The sequence below is a fragment of the Diorhabda carinulata genome, chromosome X (assembly GCF_026250575.1).
Source record: "Diorhabda carinulata isolate Delta chromosome X, icDioCari1.1, whole genome shotgun sequence".
Classification (NCBI taxonomy): Eukaryota; Metazoa; Arthropoda; class Insecta; order Coleoptera; family Chrysomelidae; genus Diorhabda; species Diorhabda carinulata.
The window spans coordinates 19,493,765-19,506,913 of record NC_079472.1 but is presented as its reverse complement, the minus strand read 5'-3'; the positions used below and the strand labels follow the sequence as shown (position 1 = coordinate 19,506,913).

Genomic DNA, 13,149 nt, shown 5'->3' with positions numbered 1-13,149 from the left:
TTCCCCTGCCTGTTTTCCAGTTTACTGTTGATTCTTTGTGTAAAACCTTACGATTGCAAAGTGTAGTGATACAGGCCCATAATGCAATTAGATCCGATTGTTGTGGCAAGAATTGTTGCGACGTTACAAGATGGTCGGGGGCAACGTGTAACTGCAAGAATTGTTGGTGCTAGTCTTTGTGGTATGCAAAGGGTGTACCAGACTTACCTGATCACTAGAAGACCAAGATCTGGGCGAAAAAGAGTTACCACTCAACGAGATGACCGTTTTTTGGTGTCCACAAATTTGCGGGATAGGACAGCTACTGCGGTTTCACTGCGAAATCAGTTAGAAGAAGTGAGAAATGTCAAAGTTAGTGAATGGATCGTGAGAAGAAGACTTAATGCTGCTGGACTATCGTGCAGAAGAATGGCTACAGATCCCTGTTGCAACGCCAACAACTGCAAGATTGACATTTGCCAGAGATCACGCTTGTTGGAATGATGATGACTGGAGCTGGGTATTGTTCTCAGATGAGTCGCGTTTTTACCTTACAGATGGAGGTCGACGAGTGTGAACAAGACCTGGGGGAAGATATGCTGAAGTTTGCATTGATGAGCGTCATCCATTTGGCGGTTGGTCAGCTATAGTAACTCGTACAGAGTTGGTCTTCATAGAAAAGGGCTACCTAACCTCTCACAGGTACATTACGAAGGTGCTAGAGAGACCATGTTATGCCTTTCATGGTGACTATGAGAGAACGTGGCATATTTATGCGAGACCATATACAGCCAGAATTGTCAGGGAGTATCTGGATGAGGTAGAAATTAAGCGGTCTGACTGGCCAGCCCGCAGCCCAGACAGGAATCCCATGGAACATGTCTAGGGCGAGCTGGTACGAGTGATCCGTAGACACACACCAGCACCAAGAGCCCAGGAGCTGAGAAGATTGCTGTTGCAGGAATGGGATAACATCGACCAGAACTTAATTCAAAGTATGCCGTGCCGACTTCAAGCAGTCATCAATACAAGAGGAGTACACGTTATTAGTGTCAAGTTTTTGATTTTGTTCGTTCCATATCTTCCCTAACAACAAAATGTTGAATTTCGACCAAAATGTTAATTTGTTGCTTTTTCAGAATAAATCATTAAATCCAATAAAAAAATGCATTTTTATTTAGTATAGAGTATCACATTCAGTTTACAAGAGCACATGAAATGATGTACAGTTTGCGAATACTTTTTGAAAACTTAAAATTTCAACGAACATGAAAATTCTAAGGTGACCTCAATTTTTTGCTCGCCAGTTTATTAACCATAGATATGATCAAATCTTGAATTACATAAATACTTACTTCTTTTTAAAGTTAGCACCGCAAGTACAGCATAGAAACGATGTTTCAGCAGCAGCTTGCTTCAATCGAGCTTTTTCGACTTTCTTTCCATGATTTTTCATATGGAATTGAAGATTATTTTTTCTGGCGAAGCTTTTACCGCATATTGTACAAACGAAAGGTCTGTCTTGCGTGTGTTGTCTAATATGACCTTGTAGCGACGCTTTTGGGTAGAAATTCTCGCAAACCGGACATTTGTATTTCAGTATAGCTTTAACCAAAGAAGATTCGGTGTGATTTTGATAGTTGACTAAAGGTTCTTCGTGGAGAGCTATATGGAAAAATAGTTCCGATATTGAGTTCGAATAAAACGGACATTTTTCACATTGGAGGGAATTCTCTATTGTTTCTGGATGCTCTTCGAATTTGCATTGTTTCAAACGAAGATGAGTTGTTAGTTCTTGAGTGATTGTGAAGGTTGCTCCACAATGTGGACATCTATAAATTAAATGAAAATAAAATTGCATCTGAAACCATACCTGTATTGAATAAAAATAAATTAAAATTGACGTGAATATAATAAAATTTTGGATCATGGCAAAGAGTGATTGTATATAGTAGTAGCCACACGTTTTCCGAAGCCAGCAGCCGTATGTTTATAGATGTAAAGTTATAAAAATTTGAGGTAATTGGAAGTTTTGTGTAGGTAACATTACAAATAAGTTTTTCAATATCTTCATGGATATTTTGAAAAATTTGATCAATGTTACGAAAGTTTAATAACATTTCAGATTTTCATTTAAGACAATCGTAAGTTTTTCCTGGACATATTTTTAAGAAATTTTACCAATTTCTAAAAAGTTTCACGACGTTCTATATAGTTAGGAGATTTTCAGTTTTATCACATTATGAATTTGAAAAATTTGAGCAACTTTTTCCAATTTTGATCACGTTCTAGATATTTCTTAATATTTTGAACTGTTTTTGGAAGTTTTATAACGTTCTTTATATTTTTGAGAAATTTGAACAATGTCTAAAAAGTTTGACACGTTTCTCGAAAGTATGGTAACTTTCTGGGTATTTCTAAGATATTCAAGCTATTTTCTAAGGTATATACATAATGGATCATTTTTGGAAATAATTCATAGAAATTTTAATGAATTTTTTTCATGTTCTCAATCTTATTCGAAGATTTAACCAATTTACGGAAGTAAGTTGGTGTTCGGAAGATTTCTGAGATGTTTTAGTAATTATTTGAAACCTTGTGAGAAATTTGACCAATGCATAGAAAGTTTTAGAACATTTTGGAAAGTTTGTACATGTTCTGAATCAACTTAAAACATTTGCGATTTTTCAATTTTTAATATATAACATTGAAGATATGTTTAAGAAATTTCAGTAATTGTTTAATTGTGTTTAATTTTTGAGAATTTATGCACAATTTTGTTCTGCAACTTTCCTCAAATTTCTATCACGTTATGGATCTTTTGAAGAAATTGTATTCTACGATATTCAAGCCATTTTCGAAGGTATTAACATTTTTAGAGGCATTTTTGGAAACAATTCATAGAAAGTTTGATAAAGTTTTATCATGTTCTCTTAATAGACGATTTGACCAATTTTCAGAAGTAACTTGATGTTCGGAACACTGAGAAGTTTAAGCAATTGTTTAAATATTTAGTTATATTTTGAATCCTTCTTGTGAATTTGAAAAAGTGTTGTAGCGTTGTGAACAAAATTGGAAAAATTTTAGCAGTTTTTCGATAGTTTGGTAAGTTTATGTTTTCTATTTTTGAGATATTCAAACCAATTAAGAATGTTTTCACATTCTGAATCATTTTGTGAGGCTTTTTTGAGACCAGTTTGATAACGTTCCAAATCTTTGATGAATTTTACAAAGTGTTATAAATTTCTGAAAAATTCTCCACGTTCATAGTTTTTTGAAGAATATGAGTCATTTCTCGTACAATTTTCGACATTCTGGATGTTTCTGGAGAATTCAAACAGTTTTTTAACGATCTGAATTATTTTGGAGAAAATGTATAGAAAGTTTGACAATGTTATGTATCTCTCTAGGAAATTTCAGAATTTTTAAAAATTTTACCACGTTTAGAAGATTTGTCAGGAATTTGGGTAATTTTCGATAACTTTATGATATTTATTGTTTCAATCGAAATTTTGAGTATTTTTTTCGAAGTTTTCCCAATTTCTCAAGCTTCCATTTTCCAGATATTTTTAGGAAATGATGCAGTTTTATAAATTCTGTATACCTCTAGGAACTTTGAGTAATTTAATGATGACTTAGTTACGTTCAAGATCTTTTTGAAAATGATATTTTGTTTAGATTGAAATATAAAAAATTAATGTTAGCATAATGATAAGTTAGTTATATGAATAGAAATAGTATTAGAATACTATTAATATGAATATCACAGATACGAGATGTAATGTAGCATAAAATCTGTAATTATAACGATAAAGGGCTTTTCTTGGTTAGAAACGCATTTATCTCAATGGTTTGCATTCCTGTAAAACTAATTTTGCTTTGGCTTTTGTCAGTAAATTTCCCTTTCAGCATATTCTTTATTAATCTGGAGTATAACAGCGAATGTGGATGGACAGAAAAACTTTTAATGATCAAAAAGTCGTGAACCAAAAGCAGCTTATAGCCAGGCGGCATTATATGATAGAGGACAAAATTGTTGCTTTACTCCTAAGATTACTTTCGTTCCAGGACTCCAATCTTCTGTTTTAGCATTTTTTGTACATTTTCATCTGTTTTAGAAATCGATTGAGCTACCACAATAATCTTCAGAGTTACAACATTTCACCATAGGTAGATTCTCTTATTTCGTGAACTTTTTGTCAGTTTTGCAAACTTAAAACTTTTTATTTATTGTAATTACGAATGGGGAGCAATCAAGTAAAAGACATTAGCTGCTGGTCGTGCTTAAGAAGGTAAAATTTAACCAGATAATTATTTAGTTGGAAGCCCTCAACTAACGCCGATAAATATTTAAAACAAATATCTATTCTTTTGTTTAAAAAGAAGGAAAATGTCGTGAGGTAGGGGTTAGAGTCCTGTATAGAAGCTGATATAGAAGTTGATATACAAATTATTGAATATACGTAAAAAATTGACATTTTAAAAAATTTCTTCATATCGAGCTCAAATTTACAGGATCGTCCTTCCCAGTGAAAAATCAGCATCAAAATCGCCGATCCAAATGCGCACATTTTCGTCGAGAATTAATGGCGCCCATATAGAAATAAAGAAACATTTGGCAGCGACAAATTAGATCATGGCAGATGAGAATCCTTCAGGAAAAGTTAAACTGTACTATTCAAAACAATCTAGTACCAAAATAAATCCAAGTAATTTGAATAAAAAAAACTATTTACCTAACGTTATGTTCGGGATGATCACTCCGCAGATGCTGTTTCAACAACAGAAAATTTCCAAAACAAGCATCACAATATTGACATTTCTTCTTGAGATTGGTACAATTTTGTTTTTCCAAGCTTTTATATTTGTGTTGCTGCGATTTCCTATGCAATTTGGCCTCGTTGATATCATCGAATTTCAAATTACAAGGCGTACAAATAAAATATTTTTGTTTATGAATAATATGTTTGTGCCGTCTAAGGGACATATTTGACAACAATCCTTCTCCGCATATATCGCATATGTACTCATTTTTGAACTTCTTCACTTCAGTATCGTCGTGTTGGAATTGTTTGCAATGGTTCAACAGTTGCATGTTCAACAGAAATTCCTCATTACAAGTTGGACATTTGGTCGGATTGTATTTCTTGATAACGATAGGTACAGATCTATTTATCGCCGTCATTTCGGCATGTTGTGTTGATATTAAATGTTGGTACATAGCTTCGGTATCTTCGGCGCGATGTTTACAAATATTACAATGGAAGTAACCAGGTGATGGGTTGTTTTTATGTTCAGAAGAAAGCCAGTGCCGTAACAAGTCTTCCAAAGAGTTACAGAAGAATTTACAAGGACTACATTGATATGGACTCTCCAACACCACATCTAGAAAACAATAGAACCATAACGTGCTAAATACTCAATGGTCGATGTTTTATATGATGTTAGATAACATTTCAATAACAAAAGAAATTAGACAGTGTGACGTCTAGGTCCAATGCTTTTCCAGGAAGAAGATACGCGATGGGAAGACATAGTCAATAAGTGAAGAGGATCAGAAGGTGTACAGCTTTTTGGTCTTAAAGAGAGCTCCAGAGTTTTTGTGAAGCTTCCTTGGCTGAATCGACCACGTAACTATACTAGGACATATCGCTTACAACTTCAACACCCAACAAGCGAATTGGAGGTGATGGTGATATTTTATGTCCTGTCTGAACATAAAATAACCTAACCAAATCCTAAGCTGCAGTGCCAGATTGCTTCCACCCCATTCCAGAATGTTTTTACGGTCAACACAAGTCTGCTATCGTCGGCGAAGCTATAGATCAGGTTTGTAGTTTTATCTAATAGATGCATCCCTGCGGAAAACCATCTCAAACCTTTCTAAGGTGTCTCCTGTCTCCATCGATAGCGACCTGGATGGATTGGTCTTTGAGAAAGCTATTATGCCAGCCGATAAGTGAGGATGGCAAACCGTACGATCTTAATTTATTTAGAATGTTGTTGTACCAAACCCTGTCAAAAGCCTTCGATATGTCAAGCCAGTGACATAGACCAGGAGGTCCTCTGTTGATATATGTTCAAGGAAGCCGTATTGATGGTCCCTGATGATGTTAGCAGACTCAATATATCTCAAGATTTGCTGGTTAACAACTTCCTCCATAACCTTGGCAATGGATGGAACTAAAGCAATTGGACTGTAGTTATTAGGAATCGTCTTTTTCCTTTTTTTCTTCAACTTTCAACTGTCTAGGAACTATAACATCAAGCAATAGAGAAAGTACGCATACAAGCCAACACGGCCACTATAATCTCCAGAGCTTTGCACGATGTTTTAAGGTGCAACAAAATCATGTCCACTTCAAGGTGTGTATATAAAAACAACAGAGATGAAAACCCTTAGATCAATAGCCGTAGTAACTCTCTGGGTCAGAAAACGCAGTGGACAGTGGAAGACACTCGTTGACAGAGTAAGGAAGGATCAGCTGGCAAAAAAAGCATTCAAGGAGCACCAGAAGATCAGCATGCAGACCTCCAAATAGATAAACCGAATTATAGCATCCGACATCGCAAGATTGAGACTGAAAAAGTTGGAGAATACAGAGTAAGCTCTAAATTCATAAACAAACCTCTAACGTTCCCAAGTATCATAGCTTTAGCAGCTTCTAATTCAATGTCTTCTTTATTACAGGGATAAACTTCAGATTTCTGATTCTTCTTACATCTTTGTCGTCTCTTTTTGGGTTGGATTTGTTCTTGGTTGCTAAATATATATTCGGGTGGTTTAAGTTTCGTTCTACGAGCTTCCTTTATCAATGCCAATTCATCAGTTTCATCAAACTCTCCGTCTCTGGATGTTCGTTTGAAATGTAGTTCAGATTTGAGATGGCGTTCGTATACTACCTTAGAAGCTAATCTTCTGTTACAAGGGGTACACCAGTACTGCACAGCGCCGCTCGATTTTCTTAAAAGTAAGTTATCCGTAATTTTTTTCGTGAATTTATTCTGGATTTCTCCTGACGGTATCCATTTCCCTTTTGTGTAGTTTTCTTCCGGGGCATCTTCCGTCGGTATAGATTTATGTGAGGCTTGAATTTCCATTTCGACTGTTGCTTTTTGTTTCCATTTTTCTTTGGTATATGAAGTTGAAGGGAATTCCTCGTCGTTTTCATTTCTTGGTTTCCATTTACCTTTCGTATGAGTTGGAGGAGGATATTCATCTTCTATATCTGATCGAGGCTTCCATTTACCTACAATTTAAAAAAAAATATATTGACATTCTCTGAATAGATTTGTAATTTTACCTTTTGTATAATTAACAGGTGGTATATCGTCTTCTATACTTTCGCTCGGTTTCCATTTACCTTTACCACCAGTTGTGAATTGTTCTTCATCACCTCTTGGTTTCCATTTTCCTTTAGTGTGAGTTGGAGGTGGAATTTCAGGATCTTGTCTTTTAGAAGCCACCCATTTGCTACCGGTAAAATTCGGTGGAGGAACGTCTAGATCTTCGGTTTTCTTGGAAACCCATTTACTTCCTGTGAATGTTGGAGGTGGTACACTATAATCGTCTTTTTGGGAAAAAGATGGTTTCCATTTACCTTTGGTATAATTCACAGGAGGAGATGTTGATCGTTTTGGTTTCCATTTACCTCCCGTGAAAGAAGGTGGTGGATGATTCCATTCTCTACCTTCATTATTTCGTGACCATTGAATGGGAGACGAAGGTTTCCACTTCCCTCCTATAATTGATAACAAATGAAGTAATAATAATGAAGATTAAGATAGTTATCAATAACTTACCTGTGTGATTTCTTGGAGGACCATCTTGATCATCAGTACTACTATCATCTTCATCGTAATCGTATTCTTCGGAATCTTCGTCACTTTCTTCGAACACTTCTAATTTTTGAGGTTCTTCTTTTCTCCTTTCCAAATTATCTACAGCTTTTATTAATTTAGATTGATTATCACCGTGGCCAAGCTCCTTTAATTGATGTCCTCCTATCCAGACGTTCTTGCCAGATTTTGATTGTTGTGGTTCCTGTTGCTCTTTTACATTACTGGAACTCGCTTGAATCACCTGATAAAATGTTTATGACAACTGAATATGGAGCTAACAATTCATATTTATTATTAATGGTAGAGAAAAAGACAAGTATCTCTTATTGGAGATTGTCAATGCATTGAAATAGGGTGTATTAGAGAGTTATTATATTTTATATGTTCTCACTAATTTAAACCTCGCTTAAAATCCCCCATCTATTTGAAAACTAGAATATCAGAATCTATTATAGAAAACTTGGGAATAGTAAAGGAAAACTTAAAGATTAAAAAACTTTAAATGAAAAGTCTTCAAGTTCTATAGTCGATTTTATTTGATAGAAAGAGTTCTGAAGGATAAAATGTATTCCAATACTCACTGCTGTTGTTTTACTCCTGGTTAGAATACCACTAAAAGTTTTTCCTTGTGCAGACTGGCCTTCAGGTTTTTTCGAACTACTCCGTAGTTCCAGTGATGAAAAAAAATCGTCAGCTTTTAAATTAAACGATTCATCTGGAGGTAGGAGTTGACTAGGAAGAGGTGATTTTGGAGATTCGGTTAAATTCTTCGAACATCCTGCTTTTCGGTGGTTGATGTAATTTTCCAAACCTAGTATGGTAACATGACATTTAATACAGAAGTGGGTATCTTCTTCGTACTCCGTTATCATCATTAGTTTAGATTCTATCCTAAAAAACGGGAAACTTTCTGTCAAACTACCAAATTATGTTTATCTATGGAATACACGTTCATATCTTTAGACTTTCAGCTTTGAATGGTCATGTATGATTGTAGCAGCTACCATACGTAAGCAGAATACTGTAAAACATCATATATCAAAACAATGTAACATTCTACTTGTTAAGCCTTAAGGTTTTTTAAAGTGGAAAGTTCTGAGGCGAAGAATTATTTTAGATAAAACAGCACCTACTTTTAGATGTTTATACCAAAAGGTTGAAGGAGACATGGGATTCTGTGGTGATGAAGATACATCAGACAATGTTGTTACAAGGTATAAAATAATATGGTGAGAAAGGTCGACCCTACATTCTCTTTATCCTTATCAAAAGATTGGTTCAATAATAGTAACGAATGGCTACAAAAACTACTGTCGAAGTGGAAAAATTTAGTGATCGGTCATATAAGAATGAAAAATGGATTCATAGAAAATACTTTCCACATTTTTATAAAGTAAAACGGTTGATTATAGTAACTAGAAAGATTTTCTTTACTACCAGCTATAGATGTAGCAATAGATCAAATCCTCATTAATCTTAATAAAGATAACATTCCTGATGATAATGATGTTTCTTAAATTTTGAGAGAGAAAACGAAGATAGTTATACATAAAAATCGAATGTACATAACACATTAATTATAATCAAGTTGTTAGCTTAGGATTCAGTCCCAATGTCGTTTTAAAGACCCTTGTCGATCTAGCAGAGGACAAAGTTTTCTTAAAAACTGGGGTAGTATTATTTTGGTACAGTGTGAACATTTTAGTACTGTTTCTGTTATCTGCTCAATGGATGTAACTTGATATATCAAGAAAGCTTCGACACTTTTCATATCTTGAACTCTTAATTATTAAGTTTCATATTATTATTTATTTATATCATCAATAATAGCTATTTATATACGAAGATGTATTGTTATCTAGTTAGTCTAGACCAGTTCTATGCATAAAAAAATATTATGTTACCATAGCAACGAACAATAACTTATTAGAAGTGTCAGTGTAAAGTTTGACGTCAAGAAAGTAAACCAGAGTTACGCAATAAATTGAAAGAAAAAAGATGTCCACCGAAATTGTGAAAATGGATAAATTGGAGTATCGAGCCATCATCAAGTACCTGTATTTAAAAGGGTTAAGAGGTAAGCAGATTTACGAAGATATGCTTAATACCTTTGGTGATCAATGTCCTTCGTATGGGACAGTGAAAAATCGAATTGCACGCTTTGAAAAGAGGTAAATATTCCATTGAAAATGATGACCGATCGGGAAGGCCAGTTTCTGTGTCAGTCCCCGAAAATATCGATGCAGTTCATCAGACAATCGAATTGGGCTAAAGCGGATATCTGAAGCACGGAATATTTGATACGAACGCGTTCGTCATATAGTTCACGTCAATTTAGACATGAGAAAAATTGCTTCATAATAGATCCCCAAATGTTTGAATGTTGACCAAAAGCGTACAAGGGTAGAAGCATCGCGTTCGATCTGTGCTCGATTTGAAAACGATGTAGAGTTCTTAAACCGAATTGTTACTATGGATGGGACTTGGTTACATTTCTACAATCCAGAAACAAAGCAACAATTGATGGAATGGCGACACTCTGGTTCTCCAAAACCTAAGATATTTCGTGTCCAAAAATCTGCTGGAAAAGTTCTTGCTTCAGTTTTTTGGGATTGGTATGGAGTAATCATGATTGATTTTGTGAATAAGGGTAGAACAATAACTGGAGATTAACTATTAGATATTACTGACCGCTCTATGGGAAAAAAATTAAAGAGAAAAGACGCGGAAAGTTATCCAAAGGTGTTTTGTTTTTGAAGGACAACGCCCCTGCTCACAAATCTCATGTTGCCATGTAAAAAATTCGTGATTTAAGGTTTGAATTACTAGAACACCCCCCTTATTCACCAGTTTTGGCTCCGTCCGGCTTAAATCTCTTTCCTCAACTGAAATTCTATAGTAGGCTAAGAATTTTTCAATATATCCTCGTAACAAGTGTGTAAAGTAGTCTTGTGAATATCACATGAGTCGAAAAAGGCCTTTACACACGAATTACATACAATATTTTCGAAACTTTCATTAAAATGAAGGTAATTAAACGGTAATTTTCGTCATAAAATATTTTATATGTTTATTAATATTTTGAACATTTTAACCAAGATTAGTACAACTTAATAAAACAACAGACGAATTGGTGTTATTAAGTTTGTCAAATCTTCTCTTCGGTATGTATAAATACCACCTAAAAATAATTATCAATAGAAATAGAAAAATAAAAAACGGCATCAGCGCTACTTGAAACTGGCATATCCAGCATGTGAGCCTCTTACTTTAGCCACTACACTACGGAGACCTTAATAATACGTTTCTTTACCCACTACTGCTTAAAGTATGTTTTTCCATGGAATCGAATGTGTCTATAGTACGTACTTCATGCACGGTAGTAGAAAAAGATATCTTATTATCAAGATTGTATTAGAAATATTATATATAATGTCTTTTTTAAGCGATTTCTATTAGCGATATCGACAGAAGACGGTTTTTAGATTAGTTACTGATTCCAAAAACTTGCTAAACATATGAGGTTGAAATATAAGCCGGAATTTTTATTAAACGAGTGAAAAATTTAGTGGTTGCACTGGATGTTCGAGTTGCCTATTACGAAGCATTGAAAACAGCCATGAGCATTTACATTGGATAGTTATTTGGAGCCTTTCGATTCATTTATATCTTTTTATGACGTTCTTTTTTCATATTCCAATAAATTTTTATAGATTTCAACTTTTTCTATTATTCTGGTCATTCTCTCTATTGTTGATTTAGTGTATACTGTCTTAATTAAACTTTTTAATGTCTTCTGTCACTTGGTCTTCCTACCTTATTTTGTGTTGTTCTTTTGGTATACCTTCGATAGTCTCCAATTTTTTAAGTATTCTTCTTCTTCGTGAGACACATAATTTCTGCAGTGAATGTATATTTTTAATATGATTTTGGTATTTGGATTCTTTTCTCTTATAAATGTATTATATTTCGACTATATCTTATTTCCAGATTGTATGCGGTACTTTATCTTTTCTCGAAGCTGTTTATTCCTAATTTTCTTAGCCTTTTCTCTTTTATTTCTTGCTATTAGAGTCAAATATCTGCATACGCCACTAACTGCATTGATATTTGTACAAGACTTGAATGAAAATATTGTAAAATTAAGTGTAATACGATTAATGTATCGCACATCTCATAGCCAAAGTGAAATTAGACGAGTTGTAAATGATAAAAAAAGTTGGTTTTCGAACATTTCTTCAATTCATATAACAATATTCAATTAAATGTTCTTCGGTTCATTTTTATTAACATAAATCAATGCTTAAAACAAACTAACCATTAAGACAAAAAGAAAAGTTTCCATTGAAAGATTAAACCAAAAAAAGAAAGATAAGACTTTTCATTAATCAGTAGGTGAAAGAATCTTGATCGTATAATTAGCGAAAACCGTTGCACATAATACGTCCCATCATTCATCAACTCCACCATGATAAGTATGGTAGTTTTATGGTACTTCTGTTGACTTGATTCTAAAATTTTAAAAACGGTGAGGATTGAATTGAAAATAGTGAATCCAAAAGCTACAAAAACCATTTTTGTCTTACGAGTATATCGTCAACAACGTTTTAAAAACGATAGATGTGTCTGCTGTAGTTGTCAACAAATCTATGGAAATAAATGCATAGACAAGTGAGTGAGCCAGACCACGGAGATAGTGACGGGGCTGTCGTCCGGATAACGGCTTTTACATCGATCCGCAACCACCTCTTCTTTAACACAAAACGTTCGCTATAGACCAGGCCATAGAAGCTTATTCGGTTATATCATACCTTATTTAAAGAACAAAGTAATTATGGAACTCCTTTATGTACTTGACTCGGAATATTTTGAAATTTCAACTTCTCTTCAACTTTTTTCGAGCAGAAAGATTAGCAATGCCACAAAAATTGTGTTTCAAACCCGAGTTTTATTTCTAAATATTGTTTAGAACTAGCTAGTTGGCTTTGAGACCACAAAACAGCTGATATAATTCCCGTTTACTGTTTAGAATCTTACAGACATATTTCTTTGATTTCTCATGTATCAATAACTTGGAAAAACATATATTACAGACTATATATCAAATTTTATCTGATATAAAATAATAATCTATAGTACTATCTTCCCTTTCCCATAATTTTCAATATTCTCTGATTTCTTGCCGTATTCATTCATGGTGTTTCTTTAAATCGTCTACTTATCTATTCCTCTGCTTCTTTATTATTCCCAATGTCTCCAAGTTAAAATTATTTTGTTGAACATCTCGCTTTATTGTCTAATGTACTATTTTCATCTCAATTTGTTTAC

The 13,149-nt window shown here is 34.0% G+C and overlaps 2 protein-coding genes across 2 annotated transcripts in view; one reads left to right on the top strand and one right to left on the bottom strand.

Annotated features, from left to right (window-relative positions):
• Positions 1-13,149, top strand: part of LOC130901309 (protein tiptop-like) — a 355,321-nt gene that overhangs the window by 31,818 nt on the left and 310,354 nt on the right. The gene's annotated exons all lie outside the window — the stretch shown is intronic.
• Positions 1-13,149, bottom strand: part of LOC130901310 (zinc finger protein 624) — a 116,445-nt gene that overhangs the window by 54,816 nt on the left and 48,480 nt on the right. Inside the window, exons 2-7 of the mRNA XM_057812562.1 lie at positions 8,403-8,712; positions 7,783-8,062; positions 7,284-7,721; positions 6,609-7,229; positions 4,716-5,364; positions 1,335-1,811 (exon numbers count right to left, since the gene is read on the bottom strand). Coding sequence (XP_057668545.1) covers positions 1,335-1,811; positions 4,716-5,364; positions 6,609-7,229; positions 7,284-7,721; positions 7,783-8,062; positions 8,403-8,696 — 2,759 coding nt within the window. The 5' untranslated portion in view covers positions 8,697-8,712. The remainder of the gene's footprint in view (positions 1-1,334; positions 1,812-4,715; positions 5,365-6,608; positions 7,230-7,283; positions 7,722-7,782; positions 8,063-8,402; positions 8,713-13,149) is intronic.